Source organism: Eucyclogobius newberryi, unplaced genomic scaffold, assembly GCF_026437365.1.
Source record: "Eucyclogobius newberryi isolate DKJ021-1_F unplaced genomic scaffold, fEucNew1.0.hap1 SCAF_8, whole genome shotgun sequence".
NCBI classification, from domain to species: Eukaryota; Metazoa; Chordata; class Actinopteri; order Gobiiformes; family Gobiidae; genus Eucyclogobius; species Eucyclogobius newberryi.
This window is the reverse complement of record NW_027316500.1, coordinates 33974209-33998441: the sequence shown is the minus strand read 5'-3', so window position 1 is coordinate 33998441 and position 24233 is coordinate 33974209. Positions and strand designations below refer to the sequence as shown.

General features: G+C 48.0%; 1 protein-coding gene across 2 annotated transcripts in view; it reads right to left on the bottom strand.

Annotated features, from left to right (window-relative positions):
• Window positions 1–113: 113 nt before the first annotated feature.
• LOC140351121 (B-cadherin-like) overlaps window positions 114–24233 on the bottom strand; it is a 30078-nt gene continuing 5958 nt past the window's right edge. The window contains exons 2-26 of one of the 2 annotated variants that reach the window (XR_011925337.1): window positions 24023–24128; window positions 19599–19687; window positions 18400–18858; window positions 17742–17870; window positions 17405–17512; window positions 16978–17133; window positions 16760–16904; window positions 16212–16381; window positions 16031–16132; window positions 14437–14496; window positions 14227–14358; window positions 13713–13868; window positions 12236–12380; window positions 11376–11548; window positions 11168–11296; window positions 10903–11088; window positions 9833–10077; window positions 9381–9523; window positions 9158–9249; window positions 8737–8869; window positions 8364–8582; window positions 6071–6201; window positions 4582–4725; window positions 865–1251; window positions 114–819 (exon numbers count right to left, since the gene is read on the bottom strand). Coding sequence is in view for 1 of the 2 variants with exons in the window: in XM_072436822.1 (XP_072292923.1) it covers window positions 1033–1251; window positions 4582–4725; window positions 6071–6201; window positions 8364–8582; window positions 8737–8869; window positions 9158–9249; window positions 9381–9523; window positions 9833–10077; window positions 10903–11088; window positions 11168–11296; window positions 11376–11548; window positions 12236–12380; window positions 13713–13868; window positions 14227–14358; window positions 14437–14496; window positions 16031–16132; window positions 16212–16381; window positions 16760–16904; window positions 16978–17133; window positions 17405–17512; window positions 17742–17870; window positions 18400–18858; window positions 19599–19687; window positions 24023–24128 (3771 nt within the window). In the remaining variant the exon portion in view is untranslated. Of the gene's footprint in view, window positions 1252–4581; window positions 4726–6070; window positions 6202–8363; window positions 8583–8736; window positions 8870–9157; window positions 9250–9380; window positions 9524–9832; window positions 10078–10902; window positions 11089–11167; window positions 11297–11375; window positions 11549–12235; window positions 12381–13712; window positions 13869–14226; window positions 14359–14436; window positions 14497–16030; window positions 16133–16211; window positions 16382–16759; window positions 16905–16977; window positions 17134–17404; window positions 17513–17741; window positions 17871–18399; window positions 18859–19598; window positions 19688–24022; window positions 24129–24233 lie in introns of both variants that reach the window. The other variant, XM_072436822.1, reaches the window with a different exon arrangement.

Sequence of the window (24233 nt, the reverse complement as noted above, 5' to 3'; positions counted from 1 at the left end):
CTCAATGAGCGAAACATTTTATAAAAGTTAGATAAACTTTTCCAGCAGCGATGAATAAATGTGACAAACGCGTCTCAAATAATAACTCACGTTTTATTTGCAGATAAAAAACCTCATTCACAGTCATAATAACTTTATATAAAAAAACAATCAAAAATCTGGACAGCGACGGTCGAAGAGAAAAGTTTAAAAAGTAAAAGATTCAAAACGACACGACAGAAAAGAAAATGTCATGTTTGGAGTTAAAGATTGTTCCGTTTAGTGATTTTTACAGTGTAAACGAGACGTTTCAGCTCAATATTTCATCTAAACAATAACTCTGAAGGTCAAAGTTTTTTTACTCGTCACTGGAAACTAATATGTCCTTAAAAAAAACATAGAATTCGATCACTTTTTGCCGATTGAACAAATACGTTCTTTTCATGTTTTACAGTCGTCTCATGAATAAAAGTTCATTCTTAAAAAAACATTTACTATAAAAACACTTTTTAAGCTTTAATAATTAGTCGTAAACAGGAAACACAGATATTTATAACAAAAGTGAGATTTTCACCAGAAGAACTTAAGACACGTTTAGACTCGTGTTTGTGGCAAAACGGGATTCGAACTCAAAACATCAAACCTCTTAAAGCTCTAGCCTGACCTGACCTCTGACCGGCGGCACGTCTCCGCGGCAACGTCCAGATTTGAGGAGACTTGGACAGATTTGAATGATTGTCAAAATCCTGAAAATATTGTGATGTTAAAGTGGAAATGATCCCGAGATTCGAGTTTAAATTTAACCCTAGATTTAAGTCTTAAAACGATCGATTTGAGACTCTTAGAGGAGACGACGATGGAGGAGACGACGATGGAGGAGACGACGATGGAGGAGACGACGATGGAGGAGACGATGGAGGAGACGATGGATCCTTAGATCATGTCGTCGTCGTCCTCGCCTCCTCCATAGTCGTCGTCGTCCTCGCCGCCTCCATAGTCGTCGTCGTCGTCCTCGCCTCCTCCATAAATCATGTCGTCGTCCTCGCCTCCTCCTTAGATCATGTCGTCGTCGTCCTCGCCTCCTCCGTACATGTCGGCGAGCTTCTTGAAGCGCGGGCCCCACTCGCCGAGGCAGTCGTAGTCCTGGTCGCCGCAGCTGGACGAGTTGAGCGACGAGAGCGAGCCGGAGTCAGAGCCGCCGCCCTCGTAGTCGAACACCAGCAGCGAGTCGTAGGGCGGGGCCGTCGGGTCGTTGTCCGCCGCCTTCAGGTTCTACAGGGAAAGAGGGACAGAGCCACATGGTTAGTGTCCTTCAAACCTGCTCCTGGGGGACAAAGTCAACATCTGCAGCTCTGCCGTTTCCCAGGAGACGAGTTTACACTCCATCTACTGGATTCACAGGGAACTACACCATTCATATTCATGTTAATGCGAGTGAGGATTCATATTCATGTTAACGCGAGTGATGATTCATATTCATGTTAATGCGAGTGATGATTCATATTCATGTTAATGATGATTCATATTCATGTTAATGAGTGATGATTCATATTCATGTTAATGAGAGTGATGATTCATATTCATGTTAACGCGAGTGATGATTCATATTCATGTTAATGATGATTCATATTCATGTTAATGCGAATGATGATTCATGTTAATGCGAGTGATGATTCATATTCATGTTAATGTGAGTGATGATTCATATTCATGTTAATGATGATTCATATTCATGTTAATGAGAGTGATGATTCATATTCATGTTAATGATTCATATTCATGTTAATGAGAGTGATGATTCATATTCATGTTAATGATGATTCATATTCATGTTAATGATGATTCATATTCATGTTAATGAGAGTGATGATTCATATTCATGTTAATGCGAGTGATGATTCATATTCATGTTAATGCGAGTGATGATTCATATTCATGTTAATGCGAGTGATGATTTATATTCATGTTAATGATGATTCATATTCATGTTAATGAGAGTGATGATTCATATTCATGTTAATGAGAGTGATGATTCATATTCATGTTAATGAGAGTGATGATTCATATTCATGTTAATGAGAGTGATGATTCATATTCATGTTAATGCGAGTGATGATTCATATTCATGTTAATGCGAGTGATGATTTATATTCATGTTAATGATGATTCATATTCATGTTAATGAGAGTGATGATTCATATTCATGTTAATGAGAGTGATGATTCATATTCATGTTAATGAGAGTGATGATTCATATATTTGTTGATGCGAGTGATGATTCATGTTAATGCGAGTGATGATTCATATTCATGTTAATGAGTGATGATTCATATTCATGTTAATGATGATTCATATTCATGTTAATGCGAGTGATGAATATTCATGTTCATGCGAGTGATTATTCATGTTCATGCGAGTGATGATTCATATTCATGCGAGTGATGATTCATGTTAATGCGAGTGATGATTAATATTCATGGTGATGCGAGTGATGATTCATATTCATGTTAATGATGATTCATATTATGTTAATGAGAGTGATGATTGATATCCATGTTAATGAGAGTGATGATTCATATTCATGTTAATGATGATTCATATTCATGTTAATGAGAGTGATGATTCATATATTTGTTGATGCGAGTGATGATTAATATTCATGTTAATGATTCATGTTAATGCGAGTGATGATTCATATTCATGTTGATGCGAGTGATGATTCATATTCATGTTAATGATGATTCATATTCATGTTGATGCGAGTGATGATTCATGTTAATGCGAGTGATGATTCATATTCATGTTAATGCGAGTGATGATTCATGTTAATGCGAGTGATGATTCATATTCATGTTAATGATGATTCATATTCATGTTGATGCGAGTGATGATTCATATTCATGTTGATGCGAGTGATGATTCATGTTAATGCGAGTGATGATTCATGTTAATGCGAGTGATGATTCATGTTAATGCGAGTGATGATTCATGTTAATGCGAGTGATGATTCATATTCATGTTGATGCGAGTGATGATTCATATTCATGTTGATGCGAGTGATGATTCATGTTAATGCGAGTGATGATTCATGTTAATGCGAGTGATGATTCATATTAATGCGAGTGATGATTCATATTCATGTTGATGCGAGTGATGATTCATATTCATGTTGATGCGAGTGATGATTCATGTTAATGCGAGTGATGATTCATATTCATGTTAATGATGATTCATATTCATGTTGATGATGATTCATATTCATGTTGATGCGAGTGATGATTCATGTTGATGCGAGTGATGATTCATATTCATGTTGATGCGAGTGATGATTCATGTTGATGCGAGTGATGATTCATGTTAATGCGAGTGATGATTCATGTTAATGCGAGTGATGATTCATATTCATGTTAATGATGATTCATATTCATGTTGATGATGATTCATATTCATGTTGATGCGAGTGATGATTCATGTTAATGCGAGTGATGATTCATATTCATGTTAATGCGAGTGATGATTCATGTTAATGCGAGTGATGATTCATATTCATGTTAATGATGATTCATATTCATGTTGATGATGATTCATATTCATGTTGATGCGAGTGATGATTCATATTCATGTTGATGCGAGTGATGATTCATGTTAATGCGAGTGATGATTCATGTTAATGCGAGTGATAATTCATATTCATGTTAATGCGAGTGATGATTCATGTTCATGTTAATGATGATTCATATTCATGTTGATGCGAGTGATGATTCATGTTAATGCGAGTGATGATTCATATTCATGTTAATGAGAGTGATGATTCATGTTAATGCGAGTGATGATTCATATTCATGTTGATGCGAGTGATGATTCATATTCATGTTGATGCGAGTGATGATTCATGTTAATGCGAGTGATGATTCATATTCATGTTAATGCGAGTGATGATTCATATTCATGTTAATGATGATTCATATTCATGTTGATGCGAGTGATGATTCATATTCATGTTAATGCGAGTGATGATTCATATTCATGTTAATGCGAGTGATGATTCATATTCATGTTAATGATGATTCATATTCATGTTAATGCGAGTGATGATTCATGTTAATGCGAGTGATGATTCATATTCATGTTAATGCGAGTGATGATTCATATTCATGTTAATGCAAGTGATGATTCATATTCATGTTAATGATGATTCATATTCATGTTGATGCGAGTGATGATTCATATTCATGTTAATGATGATTCATATTCATGTTAATGCGAGTGATGATTCATATTCATGTTAATGCGAGTGATGATTAATATTCATGTTAATGCGAGTGATGATTAATATTCATGTTAATGATGATTCATATTCATGTTAATGAGAGTGATGATTCATATATTTGTTGATGCGAGTGATGATTCATGTTAATGCGAGTGATGATTCATGTTAATAGTAGAAAAAGCTTCAGTTGTAGTCATCTGGACTCAGTTAGAAAAATTAGACGTTTCGACTCTCATCCAAAAGTCATTGTCAATAAAAGAATTTAGATCGAGAACTCCGATGGCGGTTTAATAAACGCGGACGTGTCGTGACTGAACGTTTGTGCGTCTTACGTCGTCGATGAAGTTCCCGATCTCGTCGGGATTGGCCGGTCGAGGGCGATACTGCGGAGCGGGCATGAAGTTTGGAGCCACGTCGTTTCTGAAGACCTCAGGTCGGTTGTCCAGGCCGCGGTGGAGGACGCTCAGGTCAAAGTTCTGAGGGAGACAATCGAGTTTAGACCAGAAGCACAAGGGGGGAGGAGGAAGAGAGAGGAGGGGGAGGGGAGAAGGAGGAGGAGGAGGGGAGAAGAGGAAGAAGAGGAGGAGGAGGGGAGAAGAGGAAGAAGAAGAAGAGTGGAGAAGAGGAGAGAAGAGGAGGAAGAGAGAGAGAAGGAGGGGTGTTCATAGTGTAGTGTTCATAGTGTAGTGTTCATAGTGTAGTGTTCATAGTGTAGTGTTCATAGTGTAGTGTTCATAGTGTAGTGTTCATAGTGTAGTGTTCAGTTCATAGTGTTCTGTTCATAGTGTTCATAGTGTAGTGTTCATAGTGTAGTGTTCATAGTGTAGTCTTCTGTTCATAGTGTAGTGTTCATAGTGTTCATAGTGTAGTGTTCATAGTGTAGTGTTCTTAGTGTAGTGTTCTTAGTGTAGTCTTCTGTTCATAGTGTAGTCTTCTGTTCATAGTGTAGTGTTCATAGTGTAGTCTTCTGTTCATAGTGTAGTCTTCTGTTCATAGTGTTCATAGTGTAGTCTTCTGTTCATAGTGTTCATAGTGTAGTCTTCTGTTCATAGTGTTCATAGTGCAGTGTTCATAGTGCAGTGTTCATAGTGCAGTGTTCATAGTGCAGTGTTCATAGTGCAGTGTTCATAGTGCAGTGTAAATAGTGTACATAGTGTAGTGTTCATAGTGTTCATAGTGTACATAGTGTAGTGTACATAGTGTACATAGTGTAGTGTTCATAGTGTAGTGTTCATAGTGTACATAGTGTAGTGTTCATAGTGTACATAGTGTAGTGTTCATAGTGTACATAGTGTACATAGTGTAGTGTTCATAGTGTACATAGTGTTCATAGTGTAGTGTTCTGTTCATAGTGTTCATAGTGTAGTGTTCTGTTCATAGTGCTCATAGTGTAGTGCTCATAGTGTAGTGTTCATAGTGTAGTCTTCTGTTCATAGTGTAGTCTTCTGTTCATAGTGTTCATAGTGTAGTCTTCTGTTCATAGTGTAGTCTTCTGTTCATAGTGTAGTCTTCTGTTCATAGTGTAGTCTTCTGTTCATAGTGCAGTGTTCATAGTGCAGTGTTCATAGTGCAGTGTTCATAGTGCAGTGTTCATAGTGCAGTGTTCATAGTGTACACAGTGTACATAGTGTAGTGTTCATAGTGTACATAGTGTAGTGTTCATAGTGTACATAGTGTACTGTTCATAGTGTACATAGTGTAGTGTTCATAGTGTACATAGTGTACATAGTGTTCATAGTGTTCATAGTGTTCATAGTGTAGTGTTCTGTTCATAGTGCTCATAGTGTAGTGTTCAAAGTGTAGTGTTCATAGTGCTCTCACCTGGTCGTCCTCTCCTCCTCCCTCCTCGTCGTAGTAGTAGATGTTGTCTCTGATGTCGTCCTCTTGAAGCAGAGGTTCTTTCTGGTCCACTCGTTTACGTCGAGCGAAGAGCAGCAGCAGCAGAACCATCACTGAAACCACAAGTCACGTCAATATGAACCAGAACCATCACTGAAACCATAAGTCGGGTCAATATGAACCAGAACCATCACCAGAACCATCACTGAAACCATAAGTCAGGTCAATATGAACCAGAACCATCACTGAAACCATAAGTCAGGTCAATATGAACCAGAACCATCACCATCACTGAAACCATAAGTCAGGTCAATATGAACCAGAACCATCACTGAAACCATAAGTCGGGTCAATATGAACCAGAACCATCACTGAAACCATAAGTCGGGTCAATATGAACCAGAACCATCACTGAAACCACAAGTCACGTCAATATGAACCAGAACCATCACTGAAACCATAAGTCGGGTCAATATGAACCAGAACCATCACCAGAACCATCACTGAAACCATAAGTCAGGTCAATATGAACCAGAACCATCACTGAAACCATAAGTCAGGTCAATATGAACCAGAACCATCACCATCACTGAAACCATAAGTCAGGTCAATATGAACCAGAACCATCACTGAAACCATAAGTCGGGTCAATATGAACCAGAACCATCACTGAAACCATAAGTCGGGTCAATATGAACCAGAACCATCACTGAAACCACAAGTCACGTCAATATGAACCAGAACCATCACTGAAACCATAAGTCACGTCAATATGAACCAGAACCATCACTGAAACCATAAGTCAGTTCAATATGAACCAGAGCCATCAGCAGAACCATCACTGAAACCATAAGTCAGGTCAATATGAACCAGAACCATCAGCAGAACCAACACTGAAACCATAAGTCACGTCAATATGAACCAGAACCATCACTGAAACCATAAGTCAGGTCAGTATGAACCAGAACCATCAGCAGAACCATCACTGAAACCATAAGTCGGGTCAATATGAACCAGAACCCATCAGCAGAACCATCACTGAAACCATAAGTCGGGTCAATATGAACCAGAACCATCAGCAGAACCATCACTGAAACCATAAGTCACGTCAATATGAACCAGAACCATCACTGAAACCATAAGTCACGTCAATATGAACCAGAACCATCACTGAAACCATAAGTCAGTTCAATATGAACCAGAACCATCAGCAGAACCATCACTGAAACCATAAGTCACGTCAATATGAACCAGAACCATCACTGAAACCATAAGTCAGGTCAATATGAACCAGAACCATCACCATCACTGAAACCATAAGTCAGGTCAATATGAACCAGAACCATCAGCAGAACCAACACTGAAACCATAAGTTACGTCAATATGGACCAGAACCATCACTGAAACCATAAGTTACGTCAATATGAACCATCACCATCACTGAAACCATAAGTCACGTCAATATGAACCAGAACCATCAGCAGAAACCATAAGTCACGTCAATATGAACCAGAACCATCACTGAAACCATAAGTCACGTCAATATGAACCAGAACCATCACTGAAACCATAAGTCAGTTCAATATGAACCAGAACCATCAGCAGAACCATCACTGAAACCATAAGTCACGTCAATATGAACCAGAACCATCACTGAAACCATAAGTCAGGTCAATATGAACCAGAACCATCACCATCACTGAAACCATAAGTCAGGTCAATATGAACCAGAACCATCAGCAGAACCAACACTGAAACCATAAGTTACGTCAATATGGACCAGAACCATCACTGAAACCATAAGTTACGTCAATATGAACCAGAACCATCACCGAAACCATAAGTCACGTCAATATGAACCAGAACCATCAGCAGAAACCATAAGTTAGGTCAGTATGAACCAGAACCATCAGCAGAACCATCACTGAAACCATAAGTCACGTCAATATGAACCAGAACCATCAGCAGAACCATCACTGAAACCATAAGTCACGTCAATATGAACCAGAACCATCAGCCGAAACCATAAGTCAGGTCAGTATGAACCAGAACCATCAGCAGAACCATCACTGAAACACTAAAGTGAAGCTGCAGAACCATCTAAACTGACATGTGAAAGTTCACTATATGTCACAGACGATCCTAAAGCAGACAATATAATATAATATAATATTAGATTATTAGCTCCGCCCTGTCCACCCCGAGGCCCCTGTCCAGGGTGAACCCGCCTCAGGCCCAAAGTCCCATGTGGTAGATGAGTGTGAAGTGGACTCACTGAGCAGGAGCATGATCCCGGCCAGCACCCCCAGGATGATGGGCAGAGGAGGTCCTCCTGCAGCTCGACCTTCACACATGACGTCTGGACCTTTGCAGGAGCAGACCTGAGCCTTGACCGTGGACAGCTGGTTCTCACCCTCAGTGTCAAACACCTGCAGCTGGACGTCATAGAAGCCAGGGTCCAGGTCAGAGGTCAAGAGCAGGACGATCCCAGTCTCTGAGGAGGAACAGGTCATCAGAGTCACACTTACACAGTGTAGGGTGTGTGGTTGGTGTGTGGTTGGTGTGTGGTTGGTGTGTGGTTGGTGTGTGGTTGGTGTGTGGTTGGTGTGTGGTTGGTGTGTGGTTGGTGTGTGGTTGGTGTGTCTCACTGCTGTCGTTCATTCGTGCGGTCCAGTTGGTTTGGGATGATCCCTGCAGGTCGACTCTGAACGGGGCAGAAAAGCCCGGCCCGTCTTTGTCTGTGACGCTCAACAAGTGAGAGGCTGGTTCTTTGTTACACACCTGAGCAGAGAACACACACGGGACACACAATCAACACACGCGGGACGCACAATCGACACACGCGGGACGCACAATCGACACACGCGGGACGCACAATCGACACACGCGGGACGCACAATCGACACACACAATCAACGGACACGGGAGACACAATCAACACACAGAACGATCGAGTCGGACGAGTTTCATTTTAGATTCAAATCTGAACCTAAAGGAAATGTCTTTGAATCCACAATTCGACGCCCGACGTCCCAGAGGGTTATGACATCATAATGCGTTAGTGCTGACCCTGATGTCGCGGTCATTGATGGACGGGGCGTTGTCGTTCACGTCCTCCAGCTTTATCTCCAGAGTTCCTGTTCCTGTGGCCGGAACCTCGTCTGGAGAGAAGAAGAGGAGGGACAAACACTGAGACATGGAGGGCGGGGTCAGAAGATGATGATTGGTTTGAGTAGCAGTGACGATGCAGTGACAGCTGCAGCAGGGGGCGTGGTCGTAGCGTCATTCGTACCGTTGTCGTAGGCGCCGATCAGAGCCGTGTAAACGTCGTTCTTCACAAACAGAGACTCTCTGTCCATCAGCGACTTCACGGTGACCAGTCCAGTGTCTTTGGCCACGTTGAGCCAGCCGGCTGGGTCGCTCACGATACGATACCTGAAAGACCAACATGAAGGGTCACCTGAGACGCCTACCGCAAACTCCTCCCACAAACCCCTCCAGAGATGCCTCCCATAAACCCCTCCAGAGACCCGCTACCGCAAACACCTTCCCATGACGCATCCCACATACCCCTCCCACAAAATCATCCAGAGACCGCTCCCGCAGACGCCTCCCGCAGACGCCTCCCGCAGACGCCTCCCGCAGACGCCTCCCGCAGACGCCTCCCGCAGACGCCTCCCGCAGACGCCTCCCGCAGACGCCTCCCGCAGACGCCTCCCGCAGACGCCTCCCCGGGACACTCACATGACTTTCTGGTTGCGGGCCGTGTCGGGGTCGTAGGCCGTGTACTGGACCACCTCAAAGTCCACTTTCAGGTCCTCGCGTTTGGAGACCTGCTTCACGGTGGGTTCGAAGATGGGTGCTTCGTTTACATCCGCAACTGTGACAACGACGGTTGCCGTGGCGGTGGGCAGCTTGATGGCGAAGGGCACCTCATTCTCCACGGCGACCACCAGAGTGTGAGAGCGACTCTTCTCGAAGTCCAGGCCCTGGGACGGAGCGAGGCACAGGTTTAAGTCACAAGTCAGGAAAAGACTAATCTGATGCTTTATTTCGACTCACTTCCTGTATTACAGCCGACTTCATGGTACAATCATAATTCAAACAACAGCCTAAGACTGAGTGACCTTAGCACAAAGTTCTCTCATTTGTTGCTCTTCAGAACATATTCAGATTCAGTGTTTGCATTTTTGAATGAACAAACGCAGTGTTGTGTTAACACGTCTGCCTAAAGAAAGCCTGCCTTTTTTAGACCAACAGATGGCGCAACAGAGGCACTAACAGTGTGGGAATGTGTACGATCTACGCATCACTGCCACTTAGAACATGACACACATCTGGGAACTTCAGAGTGAATTTCGCAATATTTGTGTCTTTTAAAGTGTCATTAAAGTGAACTCTTCATGTTTAGACAATTATGACTGTTCTCCCCGTGTAAAAGATGAGAAATCACCACAGGTTCTGTCCATGAAAGAGCGTGTGAAGTTTTTAAATACAGGAAGTAGAGGCGAGTAAATGTCATTGTTGGTCCAAGTCTCCAGCCTAAACCTGCTCAAAGTGAAGAGTGTGTTCAGGCCCTTTGTCCAAACATGAAGATTTGAGCAGATTTGTTACAACAAAACTCTTCCTTGGGCGTTTGAGCTCAAATCAGGGGAAACTTGTATAAAGAGGCGGAGCATCAAAACATTTGAACCAAGTATGGGTTGGAATATTGTGCAGAGGGAATTATTGATGAAATCTACCGTTTATTCTTTAACATTTTGGCCTTTTTGTGACAGAACGATTACCATCATCACAATACGAGTCTTTTGTACCTTTGCAGTGGAGATGATTCCCTCCTGTTTGTTGGGGCCGGTTTCCACGGAGAACAGCCCATTCACGTCGCCGTCGACGATGGTGAATTTGGCGTTCCAGGCCGGCGTGTGGGCGTCGTCCTTGTCCGTCACCAGCATCTTCACCACCATTGCGCCTTTCTTATTCTCATCGACTGTGGCCGTGTACTGAAGAAACGGAGAGAATGAGACCAGGACCCAACCAAAAACAAACCAGGACCGGACCAAGTGGAAGCCCCGCCCTCACCTGCGTTTGCTCGTAGGCCGGGGCGTTGTCGTTGCTGTCGGTTACGGTCAGGATGACTTTAGTCCTCCCGGTGAGTCCATTTCCTTCCATGTCGGCCGCCTCGATCTCTAGAGTGTACTTTGGGTTTTTCTGTAACAGACCAGATCCACAGACGTGAGGCCACAGCCACAGGGCAGCTGCGGCAGGTCCTTTAGATTGAAACGCACACCTCTCTGTCCAGGCCTCTAGCGTTCACTCGGATGAAGCCGTTGACGGGGTTGATGGTGAACATGTCGGGTGAGGGAAGCTTTGGCTCCTGGTCCAGGATCTTGTACTGAATAAGAGCATTATTTGTCCCCTCCTGATCGGCGTCGGTCGCCGTCACCTGCAGGATGTTATGATCTAAAGAAGAAAACACATTCATTTATTTCATTTCATTGTATAAATGTTATTGTTAGTTAATTTATTTTATTTCATCTCTTTTTTTTAAACTTTATTACCTTTATTTCATTTATTATTTTATTTTATTAATCTAATTTTAATTAAATTATTGTATCTACTTTATTTTTTGGGGTTAGGGTTTTATAAATAAATAAATAAATAAATAGTATACAAGTAAATATGGAGCAGTGAATTGCAGGTGCAGAAAAAGCATTATTTTTGTAAAATATGAAAACTTGACACGTGTCACTCAATTTCAGAACGATGTCTTTGGGCTTCAAACTCTGATCGAGGATCGAGGACGTCACTGACACAGAAGGACAAACCGTATTTTCTTTTTTTGTAGTTTTGGCCGGGGTGCGACTTATACTCCAGAGCGACTTATATGTGATATTACTCGTTATTTTCACTCAGGCAACCACAAGAGGGCGCTCCAGGCTCTGAGCAACGCAGAAGAAGAATCTGCACTTCCTCTTCCTCTGGAGTTTGTGGAGTTGTTTAGAAGTGACACAGAGGAAGAAGAATTCAATGGATTTAGTGATTTGGGGTAAAACTGATGCTTTGGTAAACTTTATGCTATAGTATCTCTTATTTGCCACGTTGTCTGGAGCTGCACGAGCTGCATAATGAACAGAGGATGATAGTTACTGAGAGGAGACGACTCTGCCACTTCGCCCAGGTACGTGTCTTTGGTGAAGAGCGGACGGTTGTCGTTCATATCGATCACGATGACTTTAATCTCCATTGGTTTTTCAGCCTGACCAGAGCCTTCAGCCACAGCATGAGCCATGAACTGAGCACAGAGAGGACAAAGTGTTAATGCTGAGCACAGAGAGGACAAAGTGTTAATGCTGAACACAGAGAGGACAAAGTGTTACTGCTGAGCACAGAGAGGACAAAGTGTTAATGCTGAGCACAGAGAGGACAAAGTGTTAATGCTGAGCACAGAGAGGACAAAGTGTTAATGCTGAACACAGAGAGGACAAAGTGTTACTGCTGAACACAGGACAAACACTAGCGACCCCCGCAGCATCGACCCCCGCAGTAGTGACCCCCGCAGCATCGACCCCCGCAGTAGTGACCCCCGCAGCAGCGACCCCCGCAGCATCGACCCCCGCAGCAGCGACCCCCGCAGCAGCGACCCCCGCAGCAGCGACCCCCGCAGCAGCGACCGTAGCGACCCCCGCAGTAGTGACCCCCGCAGTAGCGACCCCCGCAGCAGCGACCGTAGCGACCCCCGCAGCAGCGACCCCCGCAGCAGCGACCGTAGCGACCCCCGCAGCAGCGACCCCCGCAGCAGCGACCGTAGCGACCCCCGCAGCAGCGACCCCCGCAGCAGCGACCGTAGCGACCCCCGCAGCAGCGACCCCCGCAGCAGCGACCCCCGCAGCAGCGACCCCCGCAGCAGCGACCGTAGCGACCCCCGCAGTAGTGACCCCCGCAGTAGCGACCCCCGCAGTAGCGACCCCCGCAGCAGCGACCGTAGCGACCCCCGCAGCAGCGACCGTAGCGACCCCCGCAGCAGCGACCGTAGCGACCCCCGCAGCAGCGACCCCCGCAGCAGCGACCCCCGCAGCAGCGACCCCCGCAGCAGCGACCGTAGCGACCCCCGCAGTAGCGACCCCCGCAGCAGCGACCCCCGCAGTAGCGACCCCCGCACCAGTGATCCCCGCAGCATCGACCCCCGCAGCAGCGGCAGTAGCGACCCCCGCAGCAGCGGCAGTAGCGACCCCCGCAGTAGCGACCCCCGCAGTAGCGACCCCCGCAGCAGCGACCGTAGCGACCCCCGCAGCAGCGACCCCCGCAGCAGCGACCCCCGCAGCAGCGACCCCCGCAGCAGCGACCCCCGCAGCAGCGACCGTAGCGACCCCCGCAGCAGCGACCCCCGCAGCAGCGACCCCCGCAGCAGCGACCGTAGCGACCCCCGCAGCAGCGACCGCAGCAGCGACCGTAGCGACCCCCGCAGCAGCGACCGTAGCGACCCCCGCAGCAGCGACCCCCGCAGCAGCGACCGTAGCGACCCCCGCAGCAGCGACCGTAGCGACCCCCGCAGCAGCGACCCCCGCAGCAGCGACCCCCGCAGCAGCGACCCCCGCAGCAGCGACCCCCGCAGTAGTGGACTCACGGTGTAGTTGGCAATGGCTTCTCTGTCCAGAGGCTCCGTCACATAGAGGATCCCAGAGAGCTTGTCCATAGTGAAGAGTCCTTCAGGAGGCTGATCGGCCCCGGGGCCCGTGATGCTGTAGAGGATCACACGAGCTTTGTCGTCGCTGGAACGGATCTAAAAACACATGGGAGTGGACTGAGTAAAAGGGGTGTGGTTTATGCAAATATAAGTGGCCCCCAAGGTTAGGCCCCCCCCCCAAGGTAAGCCCCCCCGAGGTTAGGGCTGAATATGGTGACTGAAGGCTTCAAGATGGAGAATATTCACAAATAAAATGTATAAATCATGAAAATCAGAAATAGTTCATCATCTTTTGACATTTTGATTAAAAAATGCCGGTGTCTGTTATAAAAAAAGGTGTTTTAAAGCGTGTCTTTCAGCCTGTATAGTCACGATGATCAAGATACAATCCATTCTTTTAATAGTGACCAACGTTCGGCTTGACCAAAAATGGCCGCCGTGCACAGTTTCTCACCTGAGACACTCTCTTGGGGAAAGGCCCTCTGTCGTTCTCAGGGAAGTTGATGTCGGGGATCACCCACTCCCTCTTCCTCCTCCTCAGGCCTTTAGGAGTCTGGGGGAAATACAGCACCGCCTCCTCCTCCATCTGAAACACGTTCAAAAATGGTAAACACAAACAAACAAACAAACGATTCAAAACGTGTGAATTTAAGGCGTTTCTTACAGTTTGGCGTTTCAGGCGGCTGTGAACCTCTTCAACAGGGACGAGAGCGGCCGTCGGACTCTGGAAAGAACGGCGCGTACGTGAGGGAAAGAACGGCGCGTACGTGAGGGAAAGAACGGCGCGTACGTGAGGGAAAGAACGGCGCGTACGTGAGGGAAAGAACGGCACGTACGTGAGGGAAAGAACGGCGCATACGTGAGGGAAAGAACGGCGCATACGTGAGGGAAAGAACGGCACGTGAGGGAAAGAACGGCACGTGAGGGAAAGAACGGCACGTGAGGGAAAGAACGGTACGTGAGGGAAAGAACGGCGCGTACGTGAGGGAAAGAACGGTACGTGAGGGAAAGAACGGTACGTGAGGGAAAGAACGGTACGTGAGGGAAAGAACGGTACGTGAGGGAAAGAACGGCGCGTACGTGAGGGAAAGAACGGCGCGTACGTGAGGGAAAGAACGGCGCGTACGTGAGGGAAAGAACGGCGCGTACGTGAGGGAAAGAACGGTACGTGAGGGAAAGAACGGCGCGTACGTGAGGGAAAGAACGGCGCGTACGTGAGGGAAAGAACGGCGCGTACGTGAGGGAAAGAACGGTACGTGAGGGAAAGAACGGTACGTGAGGGAAAGAACGGTACGTGAGGGAAAGAACGGCGCGTACGTGAGGGAAAGAACGGCGCGTACGTGAGGGAAAGAACGGCGCGTACGTGAGGGAAAGAACGGCGCGTACGTGAGGGAAAGAACGGCGCGTACGTGAGGGAAAGAACGGCGCGTACGTGAGGGAAAGAACGGCGCGTACGTGAGGGAAAGAACGGCGCGTACGTGAGGGAAAGAACAGCGTACGTGAGGGAAAGAACGGCGTACGTGAGGGAAAGAACGGCGCGTACGTGAGGGAAAGAACGGTACGTGAGGGAAAGAACGGCGCGTACGTGAGGGAAAGAACGGCACGTGAGGGAAAGAACGGTACGTGAGGGAAAGAACGGCGCGTACGTGAGGGAAAGAACGGTACGTGAGGGAAAGAACGGCGCGTACGTGAGGGAAAGAACGGTACGTGAGGGAAAGAACGGTACGTGAGGGAAAGAACGGTACGTGAGGGAAAGAACGGTACGTGAGGGAAAGAACGGTACGTGAGGGAAAGAACGGCGCGTACGTGAGGGAAAGAACGGCGCGTACGTGAGGGAAAGAACGGCGCGTACGTGAGGGAAAGAACGGCGCGTACGTGAGGGAAAGAACAGCGTACGTGAGGGAAAGAACGGCGCGTACGTGAGGGAAAGAACGGCACGTGAGGGAAAGAACGGTACGTGAGGGAAAGAACGGCGCGTACGTGAGGGAAAGAACGGTACGTGAGGGAAAGAACGGCGCGTACGTGAGGGAAAGAACGGTACGTGAGGGAAAGAACGGTACGTGAGGGAAAGAACGGTACGTGAGGGAAAGAACGGTACGTGAGGGAAAGAACGGCGCGTACGTGAGGGAAAGAACGGCGCGTACGTGAGGGAAAGAACGGCGCGTACGTGAGGGAAAGAACGGCGCGTACGTGAGGGAAAGAACGGCGCGTACGTGAGGGAAAGAACAGTGTACGTGAGGGAAAGAACGGCGCTCTACCTCGTTGCCGTCGGTTACGGTCAGGATGACTTTAGTCCTCCCGGTGAGTCCATTTCCTTCCATGTCGGCCGCCTCGATCTCCAGAGTGTACTTTGGGTTTTTCTGTAACAGACCAGATCCACAGACGTGAGGCCACAGCCACAGGGCAGCTGCGGCAGGTCCTTTAGAATGAAACACACACCTCTCTGTCCAGGCCTTGAGTGGTCACTCGGATGAAGCCCGTCACTGGGTCGATGCTGAACATGTCTGTGGGAGACTTGGGCTCCTGGTCCAGGATCTTGTATCGGAGCAGTGCATTGTGGGTCTCGTCCTGATCTGCGTCGGTCGCCGTCACCTGCACGATCTCAAAACCTACAACACACAAGAGACCTCGGGTCGGTTCGACATTTCTGCTTCTCGTGACGCAAGGACGCACCGCGCAAGGACGCACCGCGCAAGGACGCACCGCGCAAGGACGCACGTCCCCAGAACACTTCCCCATAAACCAGACACTGAATGTATTTTATGTCCACAAAGTCAACAATTCAGAAAAAAAACAACATAATCCAAGTTCAGCACCACCCAGGACCCTCCCCGCTGGACCCTCCCCGCTGGACCCTCCCCGCTGGACCCTCCCCGCTGGACCCTCCCCGCAGGACCCTCCCCGCAGGACCCTCCCCGCAGGACCCTCCCCGCAGGACCCTCCCCGGAGGACCCTCCCCGGAGGACACAGAGGACGTGCATAGTTACCGAGCGGCGACGACTGTGGCACGTCGGCCTCGTAGGCGTCGGCGGGGAAAACGGGACGGTTGTCGTTCATGTCGATCACGACCACTTTGAGCTCCAGGGGGCTCTCGGCCGGGCCCCCGCCCTCAGCGACTGCGTGAACCATGAACTGTGGGAGGAGAAAGGGTTCATCACATTAGAGATCGTCCAAGTCTTCCTTTGTGTGTCTCCTCCTGACTCACAGTGTAGTGGTCAGTGGATTCTCTGTCCAGAGGCTCCGTCACATACAGGATCCCAGAGAGCTTGTCCATAACGAAGAGTCCCTCAGGGGCCAGGTCGGCCCCAGGGCCCGTGATGCTGTAGTGGACCACACCATCTTTGCCGTCGATGGAACGGATCTAAAAACACATTTACATCCAGTTATTCCAGTTGCTGCTGCTGCTCTTTATACAAACAGCCATTAGGTGGCGCTCTTACTTTAAAATGTTTAAATATTTCCCTAAATATTACAAATGAGTTATTCTTCTCCAAACATGCTTTTTTTGTTTTAGAACTTAAAATAATGTGTTTCATATGAATTACATTTCACAGACAGACTTAGAGCTCTAAACTGAAGCTTTTAGACATTTAGAGTTAATGTCTGTGTTTGGCCCTTGTGCAGTTCCTCACCTGAACCACCTTCTTTGGGAAAGGGCCTCGGTCGTTCTCAGGGAAGTTCACATCAGGAGCCGTCCACTCCCTCCTCCTCCTCCTGTCTTTAGAGACAGACTCCTCCTCCTGAAACACCAACACCACTTTAAACACCAGAAGAACAAGCAAAACACCCACGCTCTAGTCCCGCCCCTCTGAACGGTCCCGCCCCTCTGAACAGTCCCCTCTGAACAGTCCCCTCTGAACAGTCCCCTCTGAACAGTCCCCTCTGAACAGTCCCCTCTGAACAGTCCCCTCTGAACAGTCCCCTCTGAACAGTCCCCTCTGAACAGTCCCCCTGATCCTGGTTTCTTACGTTTCTTGCAGCTTCTCGTTTCTGGCGACTGGACGCGTCCTGAACATGAACCTGAGCGAGGGGCGGAGCCTGAACATGAACCTGAGCGAGGGGCAGAGCCTGAACATGAACCTGAGCGAGGGGCGGAGCCTGAACACAAAGACAAACACACTTGTTTAAATTTGACACTGATCTTTTTGTACCTTTGTAAAACAGACACACCACCCAAACGGAGACTTTAAACATACAAGAACTAATGCCAGCAGGGGGCAGCAGAGGACAGCAGGGGGCAGCAGAGGACAGCAGAGGACAGCAGGGGGCAGCAGGGGGCAGCAGGGGGCAGCAGGGGGCAGCAGGGGACAGCAGAGGACAGCAGGGGGCAGCAGAGGACAGCAGGGGACAGCAGGGGACCAGCAGGGGGCAGCAGGGGGCCAGCAGGGGGCAGCAGGGGGCCAGCAGGGGACAGCAGGGGCCAGCAGGGGACAGCAGGGGGCCAGCAGGGGGCCAGCAGGGGGCAGCAGAGGACAGCAGGGGACAGCAGGGGGCAGCAGGGGGCAGCAGGGGGCCAGCAGGGGGCCAGCAGGGGGCCAGCAGGGGACAGCAGGGGGCCAGCAGGGGACAGCAGAGGACCAAAAGCTGAGGAGGATTCATTTGACAAAGAAAAGAAATCAAGATCTACCTCCGTTTGTCCGTGGGTTTGGTGCTTCTCGTGGTTTCCCTGGTGATGCCCCTGGTGCTGGTCGCCGTGGTGATTCCCGTGGTCCTGGTTGCCATGGTGATGCCCCTGGGGCTGGTCGCCGTGGTGATGCCCATCTCCGTGGTGATGTCTCTGGCTCTGGTCACTGTGATTCCCGGCTCTGTGGACATGCTCCTGATGCTCGTCGCCGTGGTGATTCCCGTGGTTCCGGTCGCCGTGGTGATTCCCGTGGTTCCGGTCGCCGTGGTGATTCCCGTGGTTCCGGTCGCCGTGGTGATTCCCGTGGTTCCGGTCGCCGTGGTGATTCCCGTGGTTCCGGTCGCCGTGGTGATGCTCCTGGTGCCGCACTCGGACCAGGGCGGTGAACTTGTTGCCGTTGGAGTCCCAGGCGTGGACGGAGAAGTCTCTGTGGTCGTCGTGCAGCGTCACGTGTCGCTTCACCTGGACATCCATGAAGTGTAACCATGACAACGGAACACTACTGCCTTTTTAAAGAAGTCATTGGGAGAGTTTGTCGGATACATAGAGTTTTGGACAGTACACGAGACGTTTCTGCCTCTTTTTGAACTAATTTCCGTTACCGTATTTTCTGGAGTATAAGTCGCACCAGCCAAAAAATGCATAATAAAGAACTGTACTGGAGTACAAGTATACGTATATCAGTATAAGTTTATCAGCGTAAATATAAGTATAAGTCGCCAAACGCCAAAACTATGAAAAAAGGTGCGACTTACAGTCCAGAAAATCCGGTAATTAAACAGATTGATAAATTAGAGTCAGCGTTCGTTAAACAGAAGTGAACACTTTATATTTCAGGTTTAGTTTTTGAGCCACAGATGGAACACAAAACGGTTTAACGTGTTTCTGCACATTTCTGTTGGATTGACATTATCTGACTTCATGGTGAATGTTTCCATCATCACAGGTGTAAAGAGGGCGCGCGGTGTAAAGAGGGCGCGCGGTGTAAAGAGGGCGCGCGGTGTAAAGAGGGCGCGCGGTGTAAAGAGGGCGCGCGGTGTAAAGAGGGCGCGCGGTGTAAAGAGGGCGCGCGGTGTAAAGAGGGCGCGCGGTGTAAAGAGGGCGCGCGGTGTAAAGAGGGCGCGCGGTGTAAAGAGGGCGCGCGGTGTAAAGAGGGCGCGCGGTGTAAAGAGGGCGCGCGGTGTAAAGAGGGCGTGTCTCACCGTGAGCGCTCCGTCACTCTGAACGGAGAACCGAGAGTCTTCACTGTGGAACACGAACCGCCTTCGATCCGAGCAGTCGCTGAACTCCACTGCAACAGAAACAAAGCGTTCAGGATCCACACGAGCGCTTCACGAGCGCTACACGAGCGCTACACGAGCGCTTCACGAGCGCAGGTTTTATTCTTCCACTGCATCAGATCGATCTCACTCTGAAGTCTGGATGAGGTCGGTGTCGTTAGTTTCAAAATCCAGCTTCAAATGTTTGTATCGTGTCAAAACTGATCTGTGCTTTTCAAACGTCTTTAACCCGAAGCTCAAAACTAAAGTTAAAGAATCTAAGTGAATATTTAACTAGAGTCTGAGTCTAAAGCAGCACTAAACAGGGACTAAAGCAGGAACTAAACAGGGGACTAAAGCAGGAACTAAACAGGGGACTAAAGCAGGAACTAAACAGGGGACTAAAGCAGGAACTAAACAGGGGACTAAAGCAGGAACTAAACAGGGGACTAAAGCAGGAACTAAACAGGGGACTAAAGCAGGAACTAAACAGGGGACTAAAGCAGGAACTAAACAGGGGACTAAAGCAGGAACTAAAGCAGGAACTAAAGCAGGAACTAAACAGGGGACTAAAGCAGGAACTAAACAGGGGACTAAAGCAGGAACTAAAGCAGGAACTAAAGCAGGAACTAAAGCAGGAACTAAACAGGGACTAAAGCAGGAACTAAACAGGGGACTAAAGCAGGAACTAAACAGGGGACTAAAGCAGGAACTAAACAGGGGACTAAAGCAGGAACTAAACAGGGGACTAAAGCAGGAACTAAACAGGGGACTAAAGCAGGAACTAAACAGGGGACTAAAGCAGGAACTAAACAGGGGACTAAAGCAGGAACTAAACAGGGGACTAAAGCAGGAACTAAACAGGGGACTAAAGCAGGAACTAAACAGGGGACTAAAGCAGGAACTAAAGCAGGAACTAAAGCAGGAACTAAACAGGGGACTAAAGCAGGAACTAAACAGGGGACTAAAGCAGGAACTAAAGCAGGAACTAAAGCAGGAACTAAAGCAGGAACTAAACAGGGACTAAAGCAGGAACTAAACAGGGGACTAAAGCAGGAACTAAACAGGGGACTAAAGCAGGAACTAAACAGGGGACTAAAGCAGGAACTAAACAGGGGACTAAAGCAGGAACTAAACAGGGACTAAAGCAGGAACTAAACAGGGGACTAAAGCAGGAACTAAACAGGGGACTAAAGCAGGAACTAAAGCAGGAACTAAAGCAGGAACTAAAGCAGGAACTAAAGCAGGAACTAAACAGGGACTAAAGCAGGAACTAAACAGGGACTAAAGCAGGAACTAAACAGGGACTAAAGCAGGAACTAAACAGGGACTAAAGCAGGAACTAAACAGGGGACTAAAGCAGGAACTAAACAGGGGACTAAAGCAGGAACTAAACAGGGGACTAAAGCAGGAACTAAACAGGGGACTAAAGCAGGAACTAAACAGGGGACTAAAGCAGGAACTAAACAGGGGACTAAAGCAGGAACTAAAGCAGGAACTAAAGCAGGAACTAAAGCAGGAACTAAAGCAGGAACTAAACAGGGACTAAAGCAGGAACTAAACAGGGACTAAAGCAGGAACTAAACAGGGACTAAAGCAGGAACTAAACAGGGACTAAACCTTCACAGGAGGAACTGGTCGGTCTGGTTTATTCATGAAAGAGTCTGACCTTTGACCCGCGCCGTGCCCAGGAAGTGAGCGAGCGAGCGAGGCGTGACGGATGCAGCGCTGCAGATCGAGCGCTGCAGATGGGGCTGGGCGCTGCAGATCGAGCACTGCGCGCTGCAGATGGGGCGCTGCGGATCGAGCGCTGCGGATCGAGCGCTGCAGATCGAGCGCTGCGGATCGAGCGCTGCAGATCGAGCGCTGCAGATCGAGCGCTGCAGATCGAGCGCTGCAGATCGGCCACGTTCTGGATGTAAAATATAAACATGTTCCTCTTCGTGTCGCACAGGTTGTAAAAAGGTGAAGTCGCTTCTGTAAATCCTAAAATTACTGCAATTAACTTCCTTTGTGGCACTTAAGGGCGTCGACCGTCGACTGAGTAAAGCTGCAGCCGTCACCACACTACACACACACACACACAACACTATAACGCACACAAAACACACTATAACGCACACAAAACACACTATAACGCACACAAAACACACTATAACGCACACAAAACACACTATACGCACACGCAACACTATAACACACTAAAGGCACATGGAAAGAGCCTTTACAGCAGCAGCATTATTAAATCTAAATGTCAAAAGGGGAATTGTTCATAAATATTTGCAGCTTTATTTGGTGTAAATGTGCTTCATGCACTTTGTTTGTTCTAAAAAGACATTTAATAAAAAGGTGAAGGTCAAATAAAAACTGCAGTTCATATTAAAACAGGGGCCATTATTTTCCTCTGAAGTGGAGGGCCCGCCCACCATCAGTGTGTGAATTATTATTATTCATTTTATTAAATATCAAATAAAATATCACTTTTCTGTCAGATTCAGGTTATTGAATATATGTCATGTCCTCTTTATGAAGGACCCAAGTGCAGACAGAGACCTAAGGGCCGTCTCTGCAGCTCCATCGATACGTTTGTCTTTTACATTTGGCATGTTTGGATTATAAAGAAAAACGTGTTGCTATGGGAACCAGGCTGCAGGTGTGCAGCAGCACGCAGGGAATGACTGACATGTGGGAGAACTACTCTGCTGTCCCGGTCTCTCAGACATGGTCACATCCTGGTCTCTGTGGTGGGGCAGCAGGACGGGGCAGCAGGACGGGGCAGTAGGGCGGGGCAGCAGGACGGGGCAGTAGGGCAGGGCAGCAGGACGGGGCAGTAGGACGGGGCAGTAGGGTGGGGCAGCTCTACATTATAATGGAGCGTATCTTCCAGGGGTCAGTAAGTGGGCGTGTCCTCAGAGGCACATCTTGTATTGAATCTGAAACTCGACGTGCTGCCGCTGCTCCACAAAGAGCTCAGCATTTTAGACCAATAAAAACAGAGCGACGTGTCATGAGCCGCTCTGTTTCACACCAGAAGGTTTATGGTTCAGAACCTTAGAAATGACTTATTTTATTTTCAGCTTTTGCAAATGAATTGATTTTTATTCATAAACATTTGTATCACAAAGAGAAGAAGAAAAAGAAACTTCAAATAAACTTTGATCAGGTTTGAAAAAACAGTTTGAAACTGGGAAAAATTGGGAATGTTATCATTTGGGAAGAAAGTGAAAGAAAAAGTATTGTTTTTCTGTTTTTTTAGCAATTTCTTCTGCTTATAAATGATCTGAACATATAAACATGTAATTTGTGTTATTTGGTGCAAGAACGTCACTGCAGCAGCTCAAATGTAACTGAGCTCTTCAGGATGAAATCGTCTTAAAAAACAGCGTAAAGAAGAATCCTAAAAGTTGTTTCTTTTGTGTGTTTTATTGTGGGCGGAGCTTGAACTCAGGTTTCAGCAGGTTTGAACCGGCTCCAGGTGATCCTCCTCCAGAAGAACAAGAGAGGAAAGAGAAGAAGAGAAGGAGCGCGTTTGAACAGGCCACGCCGTCACCACGCCCTCTGCAAACACTCAACAACAAGCTCCAGAGCCACAGGAGCCACAGTCCAGAGAGCCACAGTCCAGAGAGCCACAGTCCAGAGAGCCACAGTCCAGAGAGCCACAGTCCAGAGAGCCACAGTCCAGAGAGTCCAGAGAGCCACAGTCCAGAGAGCCACAGTCCAGAGAGCCCAGAGAGCCACAGTCCAGAGAGCCCAGAGAGCCACAGTCCAGAGAGCCACAGTCCAGAGAGTCCAGAGAGCCACAGTCCAGAGAGCCACAGTCCAGAGAGCCACAGTCCAGAGAGCCACAGTCCAGAGAGCCACAGTCCAGAGAGCCCAGAGAGCCACAGCCCAGAGAGCCACAGCCCAGAGAGCCACAGTCCAGAGAGCCACAGTCCAGAGAGCCCAGAGAGCCACAGTCCAGAGAGCCACAGTCCAGAGAGCCACAGTCCAGAGAGCCACAGTCCAGAGAGCCACAGTCCAGAGAGTCCAGAGAGCCACAGTCCAGAGAGCCACAGTCCAGAGAGCCACAGTCCAGAGAGCCCAGAGAGCCACAGCCCAGAGAGCCACAGCCCAGAGAGCCACAGTCCAGAGAGCCACAGCCCAGAGAGCCACAGTCCAGAGAGCCACAGCCCAGAGAGTCCAGAGAGCCACAGCCCAGAGAGCCACAGCCCAGAGAGCCACAGCCCAGAGAGCCACAGTCCAGAGAGCCACAGCCCAGAGAGTCCAGAGAGCCACAGCCCAGAGAGCCACAGCCCAGAGAGTCCGGAGCCACATCCAGAGGCTCTGGACTGTGGGACACAGTATTAACGGGGTTAAAGGGGTTGTACCTTTGCCCAGCCGCATGCTCGGGTGGAGCCACCTTCTTCTGACTCTGAAGAGGAACGTTCCCGAGGAAAACCCGGGAGAACATGGAGCTTCTGTGGAGAGCGAGGTCTGAAACAGAACACACACACTTTAGAGCTTTAATACAGAACACACACTTTAGAGCTTTAATACAGAACACACACTTTAGAGCTTTAATACAGAACACACACTTTA